General features: G+C 35.3%; 1 protein-coding gene across 1 annotated transcript in view; it reads left to right on the forward strand.

Moving 5' to 3' along the window:
- Positions 1–825: 825 nt before the first annotated feature.
- Positions 826–14742, forward strand: part of LOC128641119 (calcium-activated chloride channel regulator 1-like) — a 94195-nt gene continuing 80278 nt past the window's right edge. Inside the window, exon 1 of the mRNA XM_053693690.1 lies at positions 826–1013. Coding sequence (XP_053549665.1) covers positions 840–1013 — 174 coding nt within the window. The 5' untranslated portion in view covers positions 826–839. The remainder of the gene's footprint in view (positions 1014–14742) is intronic.

Here is a 14742-nt window from a genome sequence, read left to right on the forward strand (position 1 = left end):
TCAGACAATGTGATTGTCTGGATTTGTTTCCACATTTTGTCTCTCATAGTTGAGGTATACCTATGATGAAAATTACAGGCCTCTCTCATCTTCTTAAATGGGAGAACTTGCACAATTGGTGGTTGACTAAATACTTTTTTGTCCCATTGTATATATATATATATGTGTGTAATCTATCTATCATCTACCTATCTATCTATCTATCTATCTATCTATATATCATCTATTTATCTATCATCTATCTATCTAACTATTTATTTATTTATCTATCATATCTCTCTATATCATCTATCTATCTCTATCTACCTATCTATCTACCTATCTATCTACCTATCTATCTATCTATCTATCTATCTATCTATCTATCTATCTATCTATCATCTACCTATCTATCTATATATCATCTATTTATCTATCATCTATCTATCTAACTATTTATTTATCTATCATATCTCTCTATATCATCTATCTCTATCTACCTATCTATCTATCTATCTATCTATCTATCTATCTATCTATCTATCTATCATCTATCATATATTTCTATCTATCTATCTTTCTACATTTGTTTATTGTCTGAGAATATGTCTATGTTTTGCCCCCCCCCCCCCCTTAAATATTAATGCATGGATACCAAAAGATAAATTGATCTAATGTTCTGTCTCAGTAATTCTTGGTACAATCATATAAAGGTAACAAATGGGAAAATAATAGTATGCCTTCAAGGCTTTTGTATTTAACATAAAAGGTGCTTGAACACTGTTCACCAGTAGCATAACTGACTCAGAACTTCCTGGAATCAGTTCCAGAAACAGGTTACAGCGTTCAGAGGCTTTACAATGAACACCATGAAGATGGGATTCTTGCTTGTTTTCTCTTTAATTATGACCTTTCAGTCGATATATTCTGTTAAACATTCCTTGGTTCAGCTGAAAAACAATGGCTATGAAGACATTGTTATTGCTATCAGCCCAAATATCCCAGAAGATGGAAAAATTATTGAAAGAATCAAAGTAAGTTGCAATCTTTATATTCTCATTTTACATTTTACACAAACTTCCCTGTGAGGTTGGCACCTTGCAACATAAAGGGTTAATTATAATATCTCACAGGCAATATCATAGCTATTTGTATTACTAATTGTAAACATTGTATACAAGTTTTGTGTTGTTTCTTATGTATGTCTTCTGTAAAGTCTATACAATACTGTGAATTAGCAGTAGCCTCAGGTGGAATTAATATGTGACAGGCAGTGGAAGATTGAAGCATAATATATAAATATGAATTTAAAACCAGATAAAAAGGTACATATTTTAAGCTAAAATTCTTTAATACAATTTCTTATATTAAAGTTACAATGTTTGCATATACATAATACATTATCATATAGCAAAGGTATGAACTGTTGACTGGATTTAATATTAGACAAAAGAGGCAGCTGCCTAAAGACCCCTTCACCCATAGGGGCTCTAGTTTGCTTATGTAAATTACAATTCTCTTGTTGCTTTATTACAAAACTCATCTGCAAAGTAAAGCTTGTAGCAAGCAATGAATATCCTGATAGTAAAATATAAATACTGCATCCTCATACTGACAAATTACTATTAAAAGATATTGCCTGACAAAGTGACATTGGAGCCCTGAAATCTGGCAACTACTTCCTCTCTTAGCTTTAAAAGGGACATTAAATTCAATATTAAAGGGACACTGAACCCAATTTTTTTTCTTTTGTGATTCAGATAGAGCAGAAATTTTAAGCAACTTTCTAATTTACTCCTATTATCAAATGTTCTTCATTCTCTTGGTTTCTTTATTTCAAAAGCAAGAATGTAAGTTTAGATGCCAGACCATTTTTGGTGAACAATCTGGGTTATTCTTGCTGATTGGTGGATAAATTCACCAACCAATAAACAAGTGCTGTCCATTGTCTGAACCAAAAATTGTCTGGCTCCTTAGATTCCTTCTTTTTCAAATAAAGATAGCAAGAGAATGAAGAAAATTCACATGGATGTGTGAATTCAAGGTGGAAGACTGCATCTTATAATTTGAATTAATCTCATCTCATTACCCCAACTGGTCCCAAGATAGTATCTTTATACCATTATCGGACTTGTAATTAATTTAATAAAGAGTATAACTTTTAAATAATAGTAGATAGGGCCCCTAAGCCGCTTTCTGTCTTTCTTCTTTTTCTTTATCTTTTTGTTGTTAATAACTTTTTATTTATAACTTTCACAGTTAGTGACAATTATAAATGAGTCACTAAAGTCTTAAAGCAATGACTGTGAAGAATACATTAATGGACCATTAAAGGGTCAGTACACCCCTTGAGATATTTTTATGTAAAATAAAATGAAATGCATAATGAAACAACTTTGTAATATATTTACATTTTTTCTTTTGTCCCTTTTCATATAGTTTAGCTCTGAAAACTGAGCAGTTTCTAATTCACAGAATTTAAATGCACCACTGCTGATTTTCACAGCTCTGACTGCTACATATCTGTCATTAATTGGCTTTAACGGATAACAACTGCAAAAAAACACATTTTACACTAACTTTATGAAAGTGAAAACATGTCCTTTTAACAGGAATTAGAAATCCCACAATTTTCAGAGTTAAATTACAGGATAAGTAATCAAAATAAATAATTAAAGTATAATGCATTTTTACTGAAACATTTTATAGTACAATCTCAACGTCTTTAATGTTTGTTTAATTATTTATATATGCTCAGGAGTGTGCAAACATATTAAGCACAATATTTAGAACAATATTACTTTTAAACTTATAGACGTGCACACATCTAAGCCTATCTAGATATGATCTCACAAGTAAGAACTAAGTTTAGGCTAAGGATATATAGATAAAGGGGTAAATTTGAAAACAGAAGAAAATTGTGAATGTTTTTTTAGAACTTCAGTCTCTTTATATGTATCATATAAACTTTACTTTTGTTATTCTTTGCTGCAAAATCATTAATTCCATATACTAATCCTCTTAGTAACAATGGTACCACCCTTTTTTCTATGGTTGAAAGAATAAAATATATATTTTTTCATATTATGTTTGAACATTTACTGAAAGAAAAAGACTGTTTGCAAAGACAGCATATTTACTTTTTAAACATATCTCCTGGTGATTACACCAATCTACTGTTTACTTATCTCATGCAACTAGAAAATAAAACTATTATAAATGATAGTGTGTCTTATTTATATTAGAATATATTTCTAAGCATTTAACTTTAAGACAGCTTTTATTTATAATCTCCATCCCGTGCGTTTACCTAAAAGTTAATTATTTACAGAGGTCGTCTTTAGTTATGATCTATACGGTCATAAGTTAAATCATTTACGACAAATACAGATTAAAAATTAAACAGAAATAATGTTTTTTTAAGAATAGTTCTTATCGTTGCCACCTAAAGTGCTTTTGTTTAAGCCTCCTTGTTCAAAGGTCAATGTCACACAGAGTTTAGGGTCACAGTATCAAATTATAGTGTGTTTGGCTGTTGTAAATATTGTCATTAGTGAAACATTTACATAAATGGTCTTTTAAAAAAGATATAGTTTTTCTATTGAAGTGACCTACATTTACTGTAAATATTTATCCAAGCCCTAAGCATCATGTGCTTCTGAAAGGGAGTATTGTAAACTTTATTGAAGTGGTTTTTTTTTTGTTAATGGTCTGTTTGTTTTTAAAACATTTTGCTGTGCTGTATAAAACTACTTTTTTTGTAGGAGGTGTCACTGTCAGCCAATGAGCAATAGATATCTACTTCTTGATTGTACTTTCTGGTAGTTTCACTTTACAGGTATTATAATTAAAGGGAAATGAAAGTAAATTTTTAATGATGACTCAAATACTACCCTTGAAAACCTCCTGAATGTTTCTTTGTTCATATTCTGTGGCTAAATAGAGGCAGATATAAACAAGGTCCTTCTCATATGAACTAATCACTATGCAGCATTTAAGAGGGCAATTGTTCTGCATTCCACAGAATGCACAACAGTTTCTCTGGCCATAAGTGGAAATAATAACATTCCAAGAAGTGCAGGTAAAATAATTCACATTGTTTTATGAGGGTTTTTTTTTTCAAACCTGTTTAAATTAAAAGGACATGAAACAGATAAAACAATTTTTTAAGCAACTTTCTAATTTACTTCTATAATCATTTTTGTGATTTGTTGGTATCCTTTATTGAAGGAACAGTCATAATATTACTTTCACAAAGAAATCCATTATCTCAATAGTGGGACTCAAGGCTGAAGAAATACTGTGTTATTATTTAAAGTGACAGTAAAGATAAAACTGTTAAGATTAAGAGATTAAGAGCGTGTAATTATAAGTGACTCTATACTTTACGTCTATTATCAATTTCCCTTTGTTTAAAAGCATATCTAGGTAGGCACTGGAGCTAGCTGAGGGTTGATGGCTACACCTATGTCTCTTGTCATTGGCTCACCAATGTTTTCATCTAGCTCCCAGGAGTGCACTGCTGCTTGATCACAATATTTCAGGCAAAAAAAGGCTACTTTTGATTTGGCAATTCCCTTACACTGCTCAAAGGTCCGACGCTGCCTCTCTCTCAATGCCAGAAGAAGCTGCAAATGTTTGGGGAGGTACTAGGCACTGTGACGTGGTGCACGTCAGCGGTCGAGCATACCGCAAATACGAAATCCTAAGTATTTCTTGATTCTTGCTCACCACACATTTGAGTGTGTCATTTTAATATGTCTTAATAAAGTATTGGATTTTATTTCAACCTATTTCCTTCGAGTGCTGCCTATTTGTTTTTTTTTACTTTTGATTTGGCACAATTACAATAGTGCATTTTCAGGTGACTCCCGCACTGGCTATTTAGATCCTCAATCAAATTCCTATTTCCCTAAGGAGCCAAAAAGACCTCGGCAATCGCAATACTTTTGCAGGTCAGTTTTCAACAGCTTTTTGATGCCATTTTGGCTTTTAGAAGTTGATACCTCTAGGCATTTGATAAGGGCATTTTGCACAGCTATTTCTAGACAGTCTTTTATCTTGCACGTTATCCACTGCTGACCCATCTAAATACGTTTTTTATGTTGTCAGGATGGGCAGACTGCGCTTGTTTGCTATATGGTAGCTCTCCAACGTTCACAAGTATTGTTTTAAACAATATTTACTTCACAATATATCTTTATTTTTTTATTTTGAGGCAAGAAATCACTTGCAACACAATTAAATTAAATAAACTAAAGTACGGAAAAAAAACCCACTAAATTACAGAAAATAATAAAATAATTACAAGAATTTTAAACTAATTACACCTAATCTAATCCCCCTAATAAAATAAAAAAGCCCCCCAAAATAATAAATATCCCTACCCTACACTAAATTACAAATAGCCCTTAAAAGGGCTTTTTGCGGGGCATTGCCCCAAAGTAATACACCCCCAACATTAAAACCCACTACCCACACACCCAACCCTACTCTAAAACCCACCCATCCCCCCCTTAATAAAACCTAACACTAACCCCTTAAAGATCACTGTACCTTGAGACGTCTTCACCCAACCGGGCAGAAGTGGTCCTCCAGACGGGCAGAAGTCTTCATCCAATCCTGGCACAAGAGGTCCTCCAAATGGGCAGAAGTCTTCATCCAGGCTGCATCTTCTATCTTCATCCATCCGGAGCGGAGCGGGTCCATCTTCAAGCCATCTGACGCGGAGCATCCTCTTCCATCTGATGACTAACACTAAATGACGGTACCTTTAAGTGACGTCATCCAAGATGGCATCCCTTCAATTCCGATTGGCTGATAGAATTGGCTGATAGAATCCTTAAAAGGGCTTTTTACGGGGCATTGCCCCAAAGTAATCAGCTCTTTTACCTGTAAAAAAAATACAATACACCCCCAACATTAAAACCCACCACCCACACACCCAACCCTACTCTAAAACCCACCCAATCCCCCTTAATTAAACCTAACACTAACCCCTTGAAGATCACCCTACCTTGAGACGTCTTCACCCAACCGGGCAGAAGTGTTCCTCCAGACGGGCAGAAGTCTTCATCCAATCCGGGCACAAGAGGTCCTCCAAACGGGCAGAAGTCTTCATCCAGGCGGCATTTTCTATCTTCATCCATCCGGAGTGGAGCGGGTCCATCTTCAAGCCATCCGACGCGGAGCATCCTCTTCCATCTGATGACTAACACTAAATGACGGTACCTTTAAGTGATGTCATCCAAGATGGCGACCCTTCAATTCCGATTGGCTGATAGAATTCTATCAGCCAATCAGAATTAAGGTAGAAAAAATCCTATTGGCTGATCCAATCAGCCAATAGGATTGAGCTCGCATTCTATTGGCTGTTGCAATCAGCCAATAGAATGCAAGCTCAATCCTATGCGAGCTCAATATAATGCAGGTGTCGGCGATGTCGGGGGCGGCAGATTAGAGGTTAATAAGTGTAAGATTAGGGGTGTTTAGACTTGGGGTTCATGTTAGGGTGTTAGGTGTAGACATAAATGTATTTTCCCCATAGGAATCAATGGGGCTGCGTTAGAAGCTGAACGCTGCTTTTTTGCAGATGTTAGACTTTTTTTCAGCCGGCTCTCCCCCATTGATTCCTATGGGGAAATCGTGCACGAGCACGTTTAGCCAGCTCACCGCTACCGTAAGCAGCACTGGTATTACAGTGAGATGTGGAGCAAAATTTTGCTCTCCGCTCACTTTTCTGAGGCTAACGCCGGGTTTGTAAAAACCCGTAATACCAGCGTTGTCTTAAGTGAGTGGTGAAAAAAAAATGCTTGTTAGCACCGCACACCATTACAGACAAAAACTCGTAATCTAGGCGCAAGTTAACAATATTCACGAATGACAAAGAGTAAACAGAACATACGGATAAAATTATTGATAATATCAATAAAATAAAAACAGAAATTAAAGATATCAAAAGAAAGAAATATATTATAGATGAAACTGACTATCAGTTAAAAAAAAATTGACCCAGCCAACCTAAACAATACAGATAATGAGGCAACACTAGAAGGATTAATGAAAGAAGTAGAAAAATACCTTAAGTGATGGTAAACTCTCCCCTTTTTAAAATCAGATCTGGAATGTAAGCGCTATTTTAGATGGAGTTTAATTCATTAGCTGTAATGAAGATGCGCTATAACTTACTTTTTAATATAGATATGAAATTCAAATACTGCATGCTCCTCCGCCCACTTCAAAAGTAAAATTTTCTGTGAGCTAACAGATTGAATTGTTGTCCAATCAGCGCTCTCCCCATATGGCACTTTTGTTGTAGCTAGACCATTGATTGGAGAGTAATTCAATCATTTAGCTGACAGGAAAATTGACTTTTGAAGTGGGTGGTGTAACGTCGGGTATTTGAATTTCATATCTATATTAATAACTAAGTTATAGCGCATCTTCATTGCACATGATGAATAAAACTCCATCTAAAATAGCGCTTACATTCCAGATCTGATTTTAAAAAGGGGAGAGTTTACCATCACTTTACTAAGGAAACAAAATACCAATTAGAAATAATCACGTTGGAAAGATATCAAAAAGAGAAAATTACCCTGAGGGTACTTAGAATAAAAAGACATCCTTTGGCCAAGAGAACATAGAGTTCTTAGGAAGATGGAATAGAATATTAGAAGAATGCACGACAATACTAATGTCATTAATCATAAACGAAAGAAAAAAGCAACTAAATGAAATAGAGGAAGTAATCAACATTTTAGAAAACAAGTTAACAATATTTACGAATGACAAAGAGTAAACAGAGCGTACGGATACAATTATTGATAATATCAATAAAATAAAAACAGAAATTAAAGATATCAAAAGAAAGAAATATATTAGAGATGAAACTGACTATCAGTTAAAGGGACAGTCTTCACTAAAATTGTTATTGTTTAAAAAGGTAGATAACGCCTTTACTACCCATTCCCCAGCTTTGCACAACCAATACAGTTATAATAATATACTTTATTTAAACCTATAAATTTCTGCCTGTTTCTGAGCAGGCCCGGACTGGCCATAAGGCAAAGCGAGCAAATGCCCGGTGGGTCGCTGGTCCCCTTAGCTCCACCCACCTCTTTATTATAACCCACACTCTGCTTTGCTGTCATTCTGGGACAATGCAGAGTTCCAGAATGGAAACTCCATCATCTTCATTTAAAAAGGCAGAAACAAAACTGATGCTAAGGTATTATTGTAGTCACATGACTAGCGTGAAACTTTAGCTGGATGCATACTAGTTGCTCCCATTGGTCTGCCCACCTCTCAGATGCCTGTCTAGTTGCCTCACGTGATCTTGAGCTGTCAGTCATTGAGAGCTCACTGTATGTCAGGAGTTGTGGATTCCAGGTGAGTCTGCTTGCTGAAGCACTGCACGCTACATCTGCAAAACTGATGTTGGTGAGATTGAACACTGCGCAGGGGCACTCTTCAGTCTGCAGGCTGTGGGTAAGAAGAATGAACAAGCTGTGGGAAGTTAAGTTCCCACTGAGAACCTAACTATAGAGGGTTGTCCCACAAGCTATCCACACGGCCACACCTTTAGAGGGTCTTATGATCAAACCTGTAGAAGGTCCTTCAACAAGCTTACCATAACAGGCCACAACCTAATGCCAGGACCGATATGAGGGCTCCAGTGAGGTTGAAGGTGGGGATTGTACTCTATATATTTGATTTGAGGTGGGATTTTGCTATCTAGCTGGAACAAGGGGGTTGTAAGAGGCATCTGATCTGAGGTCTCAATAGATTTATTGCTTACATAAAAGTGAATATAGGGGTCTATATCTGCTGTGAGGTCTCAAGTGGGCATACAACTGGTATATTTCGGCATGCAGGGACATGTATCTACTATTAGATGAGATCAAAAGTGGGTATATAACTGTCATATATGGGCATGCAGGGGTATGTATCTGCTGTGAGGTCACAAGTGGGTATATAACTGTCATATATGGGCATGCAGGGGTATGTATCTGCTGTGAGGTCACAAGTGGGTATATAACTGGCATATAGGGGCATGCAGGGGTATGTATCTGCTGTTAGGTCAAAAGTGGGTATATAACTGGCATAAATGAACATGCAGGGATATGTATCTGCTGTGAGGTCACAAATGGGTATATAACTGTCATATATGGGCATGCAGGGGTATGTATCTGCTATGAGGTCACAAATGGGTATATAACTGGCATATATGGGCATGCAGGGGTATGTATCTGCTGTGAGGTCACAAGTGGGTATATAACTGGCATAAATGGGCCTGCAGGGGCATGTGTGTGCTCTAAAGTTTTATGTGGGTTTGTGTCTGCATGTATGTGAATGCTGTGTGTGTTGTGTGCCTGCATGTATGTGAATAAGAAATGGTGAGCGGAGAGGGAGTGGGGCTATTTGCCCTAAAATGCCTGGGCCTTTTTTTGGTCCCAGTCCGGTTCTGTTTCTAAGCCACTTTAGACAGTCTCTTATCACAAGCTATTTATTTGGTTTTCACAATAGGAGGCTGCTAGTTTATGTGGGCCATATAGATAACATTGTGCTCACGCATGAGGAGTTATTTAAGATTTAGCACAACACAGCACTAAATGCAAGTCAGTAGATAATAAAGAAAAAAGTAATGTGATCAGGGGGCTGTCAGAAGATGCTTAGATACAAGGTAATCACAGAGGTAAAAAGTGTATTAACAGTGTTGGTTCTGCAAAACTGGGGAATGAGTAATAAAGGGATTATCTATCTTTTAAAACAATAACAATTATATTGTAGACCGTCCCTTTAAGAAAAAAGAAATTACAGACAACCCAAACATAATCATACACTTAATAGACAAAAAATATAAACAATTATAAAAATCACTCAAACAATCACACTCATAGTAGTTATAAAGCAACAATTTATTAAGGAAATAGAAAAAGGGAAAGAAGTGATAGAAAAAAAAATAATTAAAAAAAAAACATTATATTAAACAAGAGAAAACAGATCAGTTTAGGAACAGCGTTAATAATAATAATGAAATAAGGAAATATAAACATACAGTACAAGATAGAGAATGGCAGAGACATAAATACACAATCAATAGAGAACCACCAGGCATTCAGTATTCCGTGACAATTCCTCAGAGTCAGAAGAGGACTCTTTTTTTAGAAAGAGGGAAATGCAAATATGGCAAGAGAAAGAATTCAGACCTATCAGGAAGAGAAGACAAGATCAAGAACACTCATACCAACAAAGGGAGAAAATAAGAAGGAATTAACTAGAAAGGGAATTATCTAAGGCATACTTGAAAGACACCATCAGCACACTAAACATTTTGGAAGAAATCACATGGAATAGTAACAGGAGATCTTTCATCACTGTACAGCAACATACAAAAGAAATTAGGAATACAAGCCATTAAACAAACACTAACAGTGGATCCAGAACTGCCCACTACACAAATTGATTTTATTTGAGAAGGAATAGGCTTTATTTTGGACCATAACTACTTTCAGTCTGACCATCAATATTTTCTACAGACTAGTGGAACGGCGATGGGAACCAGGTTTGCACCCAGTTATGGGTACCTTTACATTGCACATTAGGAAGATCTATATGTCTTTAACACTCATGACTGGGCGCAATACCTTGTTTCCTATCGACGTTACATAGATGAAATATTCTTTATCTGGTCTGGTTCTGAAATACAATTAAAGGGACACTGAACCCAAAATTTTTTCTTTCGTGATTCAGATAGAGCACGAAATTTTAAGCAACTTTCTAATTTACTCCTGTTATCAAATTCTCTCAATTCTCTTTGTATCTTTATTTAAAATGCAAGAATGTAAGTTTAGATGCCGGACCATTTTCGGTGAACAACCTGGGTTGTTCTTGCTGATTGGTGGATAAATTCATCCACCAAAAAAAAAAGTGTTGTCCTGAGGTCTGAACCAAAAAAGAAGCTTAGATGCCTTCTTTTCATATAAAGATAGCAAGAGAACAAAGAAAATGTGTCCCTTTAAAACAGTTTATGAAATATTTGGAAAACAATCAGTTTAACATAGGTTTCACATGGCACTATAGTCAACAAAAAGTGGAGTTTTTGGATTTAGAGATAAACACCAAAGAGAGCCAAATAAAGATTCGGAACTGTTTCAAAAAGGTGGATGTTAATAATTTCATCAATATCAATAGTTGCCACCAAATGGCTTTCGAATATTTCAATAAGCCAATTTATAAGACTAAAAAGAAACTGCAAAGATAATAAGGAATATAAGACACAGGCTAAAGTACATAAACAACGTTTCATATAAAAAAAACTATAATAAAGTAAACCTTACAAACACAATAGAAGAGGTGGACAGGATGAAAAGAAGGGAATTGTTGCAATCTAAAAATAAGAGAAAGACAAATATAAAGGAGGGTTTCAAAAAGGATATAGGACCAATAGTCTTAAGACATAATACACAATATAACCAAATAAGAGACATAATCAAAAAACATTGGAAAATATTACTTAGGGATCCAGCATTAGAAACCATTCTAGACAAAAATCCAACAATAATATATATATAAAAAAGTTCAAAATATTAAACACCAATTAACATGCAGCTACTTTAGAAATAACAATACAAATTGGCTAAATACAATACAGACAGGATTCATAAAATGTCAATCATGCAGTGCATGCCACATCACGAAAAAAAAGAGATAGTTACAAAACATTTCTACTCAATAGAGGGAAATAAATTTGATATAAAACAATTAATAACCTGTAACAGCAATATGTTATATATACAGTTGTTAGGTTGCTCATGCAATTTATTTTATATAGGAAGGACGACTAGACTTTTAAAATCAAGAATAAGTGAAGATATCTACAACATCGGGAAAGGTTATAACAAACATAAAGTATCGGCACATTTTAATAAAATACAGAACAGAGAACCCACACACCTGGCATTTATAGGGATCAGGAAAGCAACCCCTCGTTGGAGGGGGACATAGGTTGAACAATTTGGGACAAATGGAAATAAAGTGGATCTATATCCTGGATGCCTTGGTCCCAAATTGTCTAAATAAAGACTTCAAATCATTTTCTGAATTAACATTTAGTAAAGCAGTATACTTCCCTCTGATTTATATGTCTAGATCTATTCTAAGAAAATTGTATAGATATGTGTGAATAGGTTCCTAGACAGTGTTAACCTAATAAGTGAGATAAATCTAACACTATCTATCATATTGTATTGTGTAACTGTGATTACAGACAGAGATTTGTATACCTGTCACAATAATGGATATTGGGAGTATATATAAAGGTGAGGTAATTTCCCTTTATTAAAACATATGTCAATAGCGCAATTAACAGATAAGTTGTAACATTATAATACTGATTGCTGCATAAAAATACTAAAAGGCTTTATTCCCAACTATGGGTTGAACATGAACTCTCCTTACTCATTATATTGAACTCAGATGACGAATTTGGTATGAATATATTTTAAACTGTAAAAATACAAAAAATAAATGTGATATACCTTCCCACTTTCAAAATGGTGGGTTAGCATAGTGGGACTTCTAATATGACCAGATCAAAGATGGCCGAAACAAAGAACAACAGGAAAAGACGCACATCACTTTCTTGAAAAAGTCACATGCATATGGTGAAACGTACGTTGGACCGTCTTTGGTATTTCGAATCTAAGCGAAAATTTGCGTAGCTAGATCTATGATCTATCTGCATCCATCTGGACAGATTTTTGGTATATACCGCCCACTAATAATTGTTTGTGGACAGATACCAGAGTGATTGTATAAAGGGAGCTGTATTGTGGCTTTTTAATGTGTTTTATATTGTGTTACTTTTTCAAGCTGCAGTTTGCTATTAGATGAATCAGGGCTCAAAATTTCCACTAGCCCACTAGCCATTGGCGAATGGAAATTTAACAGTGGCGAGTGAAAGTTAGTGAGTGAATGTCTACAAATATTATCTAAAGGGATATTATATATCAGTGAAAGGGCAAGGATATGTTATTCCTCTAGGGCTATAGGGACCCCATTAGTGTTTAGACTGTCACTTCTGAGAGGATAAACAGGGGCAGAGAGAGATTGGAGAGGAAAAGTGAAAGTGGAGAAAAAGATAGCCTTACGAAAGAGAGAGTGTAAATAGAAGATCTGGCCTGATAGAGAAGAGAGGGGGTAAAAAGAGAGATTGAAGAGAGGAGGGAGGGGAGAAAGATAGATGAGAGATGATAGTTATAAAACTTTTTTTTCAGGTCTGCTGTGACCTCACATTAATGTCAACAGTCTCTGCTTTCTCTCAGTTGAAAAACTTCCTTTTTTCTGTCCAGCTGTTGTCTTCCCCAGAACCCTAGTTTATGTTGCTAACTGCTAAGCACTTATTTTTGTTAATTTATTACTCTATGTAGCATAATGTAATTTATGGTATAAAACAAAAAGTATATTAAAAAATGACTGCACAATAAGGTGTTTCTAAACATATGCAAAAATGGGGGGGGTAGTGGATCAAAAATGGTGAGTAACATTTTGGGTTGGCTAGTAGCTTATGGCTTGAAATTTTGAGCCCTGGATGAATACTGGGTACCTGGCAGTATAAAACCAGGTGTGCGTCATCTCCAGAGCCTGTCAGGCTCCAGAAAGTGTGAGTAACCCCTTGGCGGGACTGTTTTGTGAATATTATCACTAAGACTGTACTTCACTATATATTTTTGTTTTTTAATTTTGAGGCAAGAAATCACTTGAAACGCAGAAACACAGAACAACACATGGATTTAAGATAGATATCCTTATAAATATTATATATATATATATATATGTATTAATTTGTTTATTTTATATTGTTAATATGTATTTCTATTGTTTGTGGCATGAACTGAAACAAAATGATGACTATGGGTTTCTAAGATTTCAGTCTGACACCTGAAAGGTGGCAGAGAAGTTAAAGAGAAGCGGTCTTATGGCCGCTGGTTCTTAACTTCTGTTTCAGGCGTACCTGAAACGATGAGGCTGTGAATAAATGGACCTCAAATAAGTCAAAATTAAACTTACATGATTCAGAGCATGTCATTTTAAATTCACTTATTATCAAATGTACTTTTGGTATCACTTATTGAGAAGCACATGTGTAGCAGCAATGCACTATTTGTTAGCTTGGTGATTGGTGGCCACACACATATGGCTTTTGTCATTGACTCATCAGATGTTAAGCTAGCTCCCAGTAGTGCATTGCTGCTTTGGGGCTGATTATATCTCTTAGATCGAACACAAATGTTTATCTAATGATTTATCTACAAAAATCCCAATAGATTTTAATGGTGATTTTCTGTTAAAAACCATTAGATATGTTATATGATCGACCCCTTTATGTTTAACTACCATGAAGGGATTAAACACATAGGGGAGTCAATCACAATTCTTTCGTAAAGTTTTTCTAATGATTTTGTACAGAAAATCCCTATTTTCTGTTGATAGTCATAGATACATTTTTCTAAATTATTGTGATCAACCCCCTAGTTATTTCTCATGGTATCCTTTGTTAAAACTGAAGTAGGCCCAGTCCCAAAAGAGGGTGTGCAGGTCTGAAATATGTGCACACATATAGTGCTATCTTTTTATTTTATTATATAATGATCTCCTTTGGATCTGTTGGAAGTGTACAAGAGAGACAATTCCATCAAGGCCCAAGCAGGGGAGACATTGACCTGTCCGTAATTTCTCTTCTAATTGTAGACCCCACAC

This window comes from Bombina bombina, chromosome 10, assembly GCF_027579735.1.
Source record: "Bombina bombina isolate aBomBom1 chromosome 10, aBomBom1.pri, whole genome shotgun sequence".
NCBI lineage: Eukaryota > Metazoa > Chordata > Amphibia > Anura > Bombinatoridae > Bombina > Bombina bombina.